At 37.9% G+C, this 9,518-nt stretch overlaps 1 protein-coding gene across 1 annotated transcript; it reads right to left on the reverse strand.

Moving 5' to 3' along the window:
* Window positions 1–956: 956 nt before the first annotated feature.
* Window positions 957–1,502, reverse strand: LOC146881526 (uncharacterized). Its single transcript, XM_085669220.1, has one exon. The coding sequence runs from the start codon at window positions 1,500–1,502 to the stop codon at window positions 957–959; it is 546 nt and encodes a 181-aa protein (XP_085525346.1).
* Window positions 1,503–9,518: the final 8,016 nt, after the last annotated feature.

Raw genomic sequence — 9,518 nt, forward strand, 5'->3', positions numbered from 1 at the left:
ACAAGCATAAGTTAGACGCAATATAGGCCCCTAACCCAAAATTTGCATAATCACAGCATATACAATGCATAACCCCATTATATTGATACATTTAGGCCAAAAATTCAATAAAACAATACCAAAACCCATAACCCCTAATTCCCTCATGTGCAGCACAAAATTCAGGGCATAACTTCATCAAAAATCATGTAAGACAATACAATACACACAAGATTTCGGGTTTAGCTCCCTTAATATGGAATTTCCCTTGTTAAGCCTTGAAATTGGAAGGTTCCTTTGATCACTAAAGCTTGCCTTCCCACCACTTCAATTAGCCTCTTATAATTCACTCTCAACTCACTATTTTTCCTTGAATTCGTGTACCTCACAAAGCTATCTGAAAACAGCCTCTCAAAACCCTCATCTTCTCTCAAAATTTGCATTTTAAAGGCCTTAATGCTAGGTTGAGAATATGGTTTAATGAGGCTTGTTATTACCATTCAAGAGCCATTATGGTTATTTTTACAGTCCCCCCTGACTGCCCTTCTACTAGGGTTTTTCTCTACCCCTTCACATTCACGTCATCACTAAGCTAGGGTTTTTCTCTACCCCTTCACATTCACGTCATCACTAATTTTTAGCAAAAAGAAAGTCAAATTTGAGTTCACCAAGGTTCGAACCTATACCATGATTATTATCAAGTCAATGCACAACTACTCAACCAATTTATCTTTCGTTATAATGCACATAAGTATAAGGTTACATTATTATTTCCCATGCTTATATATATAATATTAAAATTAATAATAAAACAACGACACATTATTGGCATACATAGGACTTGAACCCAAGTCCTCTCACATAATAAAGTATTCTTAACCACTTGAGCTAGTACTTTCCACATCACATCAAACAATATTTAATGCCACAAAGGCTCCCACTACCCGCATTTACTAATTAATTAATTATTTAATTAATTAAATTTCACTGGTCTTACATTCCCCACACCTTAAAAGTTTTCGTCCTCGAAAATAGAACTTACCCACAAACACGTGAGGATAAGACTTCCTCATGAGATCCTCTATCTCCCAAGTCATCTCTTGGGTTACCTCGTCCCAGAGAACCTTCATAGTTCGAATCTCCTTCCCTCTGAGTTGTTTGACTTGAGAATCCAAAATTCTCACCAGTCCAACTCCCATAGTCAGATCCTCGCACACCTGAACTTCATCCTGCTCCAGCACATGAGTAGGATCTACCACGTACTTCCTGAGATGTGATACATGGAAGACGTTGTGCAGATTTGCCAAGTGAGGTGGCAAAGCAATCTCGTATGCCACTAGTCTGAATCGCCTCGTAATCTGATACGGACCGATGAATCGAGGGGTCAACTTTCTCGACTTCAGTGCTCTTCCAATACCTGCCGTAGGTGTAACCCTGAGAAACACATGGTCACCTGCCTCAAACTTAAGCGGCCTCCTTCTCTTATCTGTATAGGATTTCTGCCGACTTTGAGTTGCACACATTCGATCCTGTATCACCCTTACTTTCACAGTAGTCTGCTGTAAGAACTCTGGCCCAAGCACCACAAACTTTCCATCCTACTGCCAACACAAGGGTGTTCGACATTTCCTGCCATACAATGCCTCGTATGGTGCCATCCTAATACTGGAATGGTAGTTGTTATTATAACTGAACTCCACTAGTGGCAGCATATCACTCCACGTCCCGAGGTGATCCAGTACACATGTTCTAAGTAAGTCCTCCAGAGACTGTATAGTTTTCTCATACTGCCCATCAGTTTGAGGATGGTATGCCGAGCTTATTCTCAATTGAATGCCCAAGGCATTCTGTAGTGACTGCCAAAATCTTGAGGTGAATCTCGGATCTTTATCTGACACAATACTCGTTAGCACCCCATGAAGTCTGACAATCTCTCTGATATATAACATTGCTAGCTTATCCAGAGACATCTTCTGATTAATTGGAAAGAATTGAGCAAATTTCGTCAATCTGTCTACAATAACCCAGATTGAGTCATGTCCCCTCACAGACCTCGGCAGGTGTGTAACGAAGTCCATGGAAATGTTTTCCCATTTCCATTGAGGAAAATCCAGAGGCTCCAGTGTACCACCTGGCCTCTAATGCTCGATCTTCACTTTTTGACACACTAAGCAAGATGCTACATAATCTGCCACATCAGTTTTCATACCAGTCCACCAGAAAGTCGCCTTCAGGTCTTTATACATCTTAGACATACCTGGATGTATGCTAAGACGACTCTTATGCCCTTCATCCAAGAGCATCTTCCTCAATACCCGACTCTTAGGTACACACACCCTCTCTCTAAAGCGCAGGATGTCGTCCTTTTTGTTTAATCATGAGGTTGTGGTGTTGTTTGAATGCGTGAGGAGGCTCGAGTTTGTGATGCAGGAGTTGGGGTGCGAGCTGATAGTTGCGACACCAGCTTCTGGTGAGGTGTCCACCACTTCTATGTGCGTGGGATGCTCTATGGAGGTGGCAGGTCGTAAGTTCAAGGTGAATCTCATCTGCTTGCTAATGGAAGGGTTGGATGTGATTCTGAGTATGGATTGGTTGGCCAGTAACCACATTGTGATCGACTGCGGACAACGCAGAGTGGTATTTCCAGATGTAGAGGGGTTGGAATTGATATCATCGAATCAGGCTCTGATACTAAATGTAACATCCCGTCAGGATATTACAAGTTTAATTAAAATAAAATGGATAAAACAAAATTGCATCGCAATTATTAATACTTCATTTCCCATAAAGCGCGAGTCTTACATGGACAACATCATTTGAGCTCATGTGTGATGCATTAAATTATGCCTTGGGAGTTGTCTTAGGTCAGAATATTGATAAAAAGCCCATAGTCATCTACTATGTCTCTAAGACGTTAGATGTTGCCTAAGCGAACTACACCACGATAGAGAAAGAACTTCTCGCAATTGTTTTTGCCCTTGAGAAGTTTATATCATATTTGCTTGGTTCTCTTATTATTGTGTTTACTGACCATGTAGCTCTAAAGTTCTTATTGAAGAAGGCAGAGTCGAAGCCTCAACTAATTAGATTGATGCTCTAGCGCTAAGAATCTAGTTGTAGACAACTTGAGCAAGATAGAGAGGTTTGTTGATGATGCTTCAACAAATTGGGATGACTTTCCCGAAGAAAGTTTGCTTACCCTCTTTACGTCTTTACCATCACCATGATTAGCAAATATTGTCAATTATCTTTTAGTTTCTATTTTTCCTCCCTTGTCATCCACATCTCAATGTGATATACTTAAGAGCGATACTAAGTATTATATTTCGAATGACTCGTATCTATGGAACTTGTGTAGTGACTAGGTAGTAGGAGAGGCATTCTGGACCATGAGATTGACTTGGCTTACATTTTTGTCATTTATTTGCACCTGATGGTCATCTTGGTACACAAAAGACAACTCATAAGGTGCTATATTATGGATTTTACTGGCCCACCATCTTCAAGGATGCTTGAATGATTTGTAGCACATATAAGCAATGCCAGAGCAGGAAGAGCCTTTTCTTGGAGACAATAGATGCCTCAACAACCCATGTTGTTTTATGAGGTCTTTGATATCTTGGGCATAAATTTCATGGGTCATTTCCCTATCTCCTTTGGTTTTACTTACATCTTACTTTTTGTTAATTATGTTTCAAAATGGGTGGAAGCTAGAGCCACCAGAACTAACGATGCTCGGGTTGTTGTAAACTTTGTTAGGTCTCACATATTTTGTAGGTTTGAAATTCCTAGAGCTATCATTAGTGATAAGGGCACTCATTTCTACAATAGATCCATGAGGGCTTTGCTTTGAAAGTATGGGGTTATGCACAAGATTTCTACATAATATCACCCTCAAACTAACGGGAAAACTAAGATCTCAAATAGGGAGATTAAGTGGATCTTAGAAAAGATTGTACAGTCCAACTGGAAGGATTGGAGCAACAGACTTAAGGACCCTCTTTGGGTTCACAGGACTGCTTACAAGGCACCTATAGGGATGTACCCCTATCGGGGTATTTTTGGTAATCCATGTCACCTACAGGTAGAAATAGAGCATCGATCATATTGGGTTGTGAAATCATGCAACTTCTCACTTGAGCAAGCTGGTGAGAAAAGGAAGTTGAAGTTGAATGAATTGGATGAGATCCATCTAGAAGTATATGAGAACTCTATGTTCTACGCAAAGGAGATCAAGAGATTCCATGATAGCTCTACAACTAGGAATGACTTTGTTGTTGGTCAGCAAGTGCTATTTTATAACTCCAGACTTGGTGTCATAGGTGGTAAGTTGCAGTCAAGGTGAATTTGTCCTTTTGTCGTAACTAATGTTTCTCCTTATGGTGCAGTTGAGATCGAAAGTCAATCCACCTATAAGAGCTTCAAAGTGAATGGGCATCGTTTAAAGCCATTCCTCAACAACCCCGCTTTGTGGATATTATTGTGAATGGGCGTCGTTTAAAGCCATTCCCTACTTGACCCAAGTTCTCTTTCATCATGATTTAGGGACTTTTCTCTTTCTCCTTCCTTCCTTTTATTGCACTTGTCCAATTCTATCTTCTGAGATTTGATTGCCTGATCTTATATTTGAGCCACATTGGGACAATATGTAGTTTAAGTGTGAGGGGGGGGGGGGGGGGGGAAGTCTGCTTTTGTAGTGTATTTTTTGTTTCTTCTTGAGTTTTGTTAAGTCCTTGCTTTTTCTTTCAATTCTTGTGTTTTACGTAAAATTAAAAAAAAATATGTTGTATATCCTGTTTTGGACGCTTACTTCATTGTTGGAGAATGAATTGTTTGTTGCTTTGTAGACTAATATCCTTGCTTTTTCTTTACATGACAGATTGTTTTTTAGTTATCTTACTTTGTGTGAAGTATTGAGCCACTCTTTGTTCTTTCTTGTGTAATATATGCCTCTTGAATGCTTGCATAGTAGCCTTGGCTTGACTCTTCCTTATGCTTTTTGATTCACATGCATTTTTTTATATGATTTAGGAAATTTTGTTCCGATGAGCCTATAACCAGATGAGCCTACCTTGAACTACTTCTTTTTTTATAGCCCATTTGAGCATGTCTATCCTTTTTCATTATTTTATAGTTCATTATAAGCCCTTAACTTGAAAAACCATGATTCATCCTACCATAGAAAATTTTGGAGCTTTGGAATTGTTTTGAGAGTGGGTGCTAAATTAAGTGTGGTTGCACATAGTAAGTGTGGTTATGGGCATACCTGTTCTTAAATTGCTCATTTGTACATTCTATGAGGGACTTCAAAATTGTTGTTTCTTTACTCAAAAGTAAAAGAAATGAGAGAAAAAAGAAAAGAAAAGAAAAGAAATTTGGGTTTGAGCATTATGTGAGAATTGAATTTGGAAGTTTTGGAGTTTAGAATTGCTTTCATGCTTGATTTTGACTTATTCCCCATTGCATATCTTTCAAAAAGCCAATACATTGAATTAGCAAGCCATGGAATTGAAATTACAAAGCAAAGGTAAACGAAAATACATCACCGTGATGAAGAAAACAAATTGAAACAGTATGAAAGTGCAGAAAAAATGGAAACCCTAGACTCAAATGTGTGGTAGAAGAAGAAAATGCAAAAACTCCAAGAATGAGTGCTCTCTAAAACGTAAAATGTGCAGAATGAGGAAGAGTGATTGTCTTCAATGGCTACTCAAGGGTCTCCAAAAACGCTCCAAATTAAGACCAAACGTGAAAATGAGGGTTCTACCCCCTAAAAGCCTAAACCCCAACATGGTCACATTAATTTTGCCACTCATTATTAGAAAAATGCCACTACTAGCCTCACAATTACAAAATTGCCACTATGGGCCCAAAATGTTGGCCCAATGACGTGGACAAGTGAATTGACATGGCGTATACGTGGCAATGATGTGGGAACTCTCTCTTCATCTTAAGATTAGTGTCCAAGCTCCAAACTACTTAACACAAAATACCTAAATCTAATTACAAACGAAAATCAGATGAAATAATCCAAAATTAATCAAAATTCAGAATAATGGTCCAATAAAGCCCAATAGATGAAAAAGCATTAAGGACAACATAGACAAAACTAAGACAGACATGAAAGAGACACAAACAAATAGACACGAAACAAGAAAATGGAAACACATCCAACACAGAAGGAGTCAAAGCTACAAGATGTCCATGAACATCATCCAAGCAATTAAAAACATGTCAAGTACTCACTAAGCTCAAAAAGTGAATTGAAAGCAACATAACCTCACAAAATATGCATTGTATCACCCAAACATCTAGGCTATTGTTTACTCTCAAAGCATCCCTGAAAAACAAGCATCAAATAGACTTGGGAAGCCTCTAAAATCAACAAAAGCAAAACACATGCAGATCAAGATTAGAAGGACTTTTCAAGGTTGTAATGGGTTGAAGATAAGTTGTCGAACATATGGATAAGTAGCTATTAAGCTTTGAGTACTTCTAATACGAACCTCCCCGTCCTTATTAATCACACGTTTCCAACTTCATTACGAACGTCCTTGCTTGTAATCCATGCAAGCATATCCCAAACCAAGAACCATTACCACTGAGCATGCAAAACTCAATACAAACACCTATTGCCACTGCACTGTCATTTGGCGTAGCCTAAGCGCCGCCAGGTGAAGCAGTTGTGTAGACCGCCTGGCAGTCCCAACACACCTCCAAGAGCCATGCGCTCTTGGGCCTCCCTGGTCCTTGCTCTTGCCTGGCAGTCTTCCCTATGCTGCCAAGTGTTACATCAGTAGTGTACAACCACTGGTTTTTGCACAAGTTCAGATTTTCTCCCACTAGCGAGCATTCCTGAAATCCTCCAAAATCATGACCTATTCATCCATTCACACAAAATATAAATTACAACATGCTTCCAGATACATACATGTTCAATTAAATTTAGACGAACACATAATCACAACATTCTTAATCTGAACATCATGGTTTCAACTCATCCCTAAGCCCTAAGATTAACCCTGATTCTTGTTCATGCAACAATTCACTCAACATATTATTTCACAAGAGCTTTCCAACATTTTATATTAATACCATATACATAATTCTAGATAAAACCCCAAAAAGCCCAAAATATCATAGAATCCACAAAATCGCAAAAAACCAACCAATGTTGTTAATGTCGCGTGCTGGGCCTTCATTGCGGCCAGGCAATTTTTGGAAAAAAACCCAGAAATTAAGTTCGAACAACTTGTGTCATCTGGTAGACCTTCATTGTCGCCAAGCTATTTCTGGGCAAAATACGAGAAATGCTAAAATCAGTGTCATTGTAAGGAGGAAGAACGCACTCAAGCTTTAACACATCACAAAATACATCACAAACGAATTTAAACATAGAATTATAGCTCCTTTGACTCCGTAATTACCAAAAAATTCATCGGTAAATCTTAATATGCTTGAGTGTATGCATTTATGATGCAAAGCTTCCATAGAAATCGTATATATTTTCATTTTTTTTGTCTTTCTATAATTCTTATTACTTTTAAGCTACAGAAACTAAGTTTTGGACAATATGAAACCAGACTACGGGGGCTAGTATGAAACTGGGCTTGGGCCAAACAAAACTGGACATAGGTTAAACAAAACTAGGCTTGGGGGCCAGACTAAATTGGGCTTGGGCCAGACAAAAACTGGGCTTAAGCTAGACAAAACTAGGCTTAGGCTAGACTAAATTGGGGTTGGGCCAAACTAAACTGGGCTTGGGCCAGACTAAACTGGGCTTGGGCCAAACTAAACTGGGTTTTGGGCCAGACTAAACTGGGCTTGGGCCAGACTAAATTGGGCTTGGGCCAGACTAAATTGGGCTTTGGGCCAGACTAAACTGGGCTTTGGCCATACTAAACTCGGCTTGGACCAGACTAAACTAGGCTTAGGCTAGACTAAACTAGGCTCTGGCCAGACTAAACTAGGCTTAGGCTAGACATAACTAGGCTTGGGGGCCAGACTAAATTGGGCTTTGGGCCAAACTAAACTGGGCTTTGGGCCAGACTAAACTGGGCTTTGGCCATACTAAACTAGGCTTGGACCAGACTAAACTAGGCTTCGGCTAGACTAAATTGGGCTTTGGCCAGACTAAACTAGGCTTAGGCCAGACATAACTAGGCTTGGGGGCCAGACTAAACTAGGCTTTGGGCCAGACTAAACTAGGCTTAAAATATGAAAACTTGTCGATGAAATCCATCAGTAATTCAAATTTACCGACTAAAACATATTCCTCGGTAAAATTTCATTTGTAATTCCATTATTTTTTGTAGTGTGTTTATGTTCTTGTAGGCACTATCATACAATCCAACCATTACAAACGCCTTGCAATAATGACACTTATCTAAGTGTTTTGCAAATGAAGGAATGGTCATTGATTTCCATTTGTTTATATCAAACGACCCTTTCTGATGGAATGGTCATTGATCTCTTTTTGTTAATATCAAGGCCATCTTCAATGGAATTATCATTGAGTTCTATATATTTATATCAATGGCCCTCTCCGATGTAATGGCCATTGATCTCTTTATGTTAATATCAAGGCCATCTCTGATGGAATCGTTATTGAATTTCTTATCTTCATGGAATTGGTGTATTTGTTTAAATTAATTGTTTTTGTTTTTCATTGGTTCTTTATTTTCTTTTTAGAACCTGCACGAAATTAGTGTTTATGTCTTTTCTTATCTTTTACTCTGATAATATGAAAATGTAAAATCTTCATATTATCTAGTAAAATATGAAAAAAGAGTGGCAACTGTCAATACTCAATTTCTTCAAGGTGAATAAAAATGTTTTTAAAAAACAACCAAAAATAAGTGTTAATTAAAAAGAATAAAAATAAATTTTCTTAAAAAAATTAATTATGATAAAAAGGGATTAAAAAATGTTTCTTTAATTTATGTTTAGTTTATGTTTTTTTTAAGTTAAGTAAAATAAGGTTTTTATTTTTTAGATTAAAAAAATTATTAATTATTAATTATTTTTCATTTTGTTTAATTAAAATAAAAAATCATAAATTCAAAATTCAAAATTCAAAATTTAAAAATTTAAAAAATTATTTTATTATTAATTACTTTTCGTTTTTTTATTAATTAAATTTAAAAATTAAAAAATTAGAAATTAAAAAAAAAATACAGAAACAGTTTTTGAAAGAACGGTTCCTCATTGGTCTAAACTTCCTCCAATTACTCGTTTCAACTTCTTCCAACTGCAGCTCAAGCCATCTTTTAATTCACATTAGAATTCATTCAGATCACGGATTCATTCTTACAGGATAAAACATTCTCCATTAAGTTAAAAGTAGAGGAAGAAGAGAATAGAAATTATAGAGGAAGGGACTAGTTTAGGCATGTAGATGGTTGCTGTGGGCGAGAAACAGATAGGGAAGATGGCGATGTAAGAGACATTAGTTGTTGGCGGCGATCTCTTTGATGGAATGGCGGCAATCTCTTTGATGGAATGGCAGCGCGGTAGTGGTCTTGGTGGCCCGAAGAACA

This window comes from Vigna unguiculata, chromosome 11 (assembly GCF_037176805.1).
Source record: "Vigna unguiculata cultivar grain cowpea cultivar isolate G323 ecotype 2 chromosome 11, ASM3717680v1, whole genome shotgun sequence".
Lineage (NCBI taxonomy): Eukaryota > Viridiplantae > Streptophyta > Magnoliopsida > Fabales > Fabaceae > Vigna > Vigna unguiculata.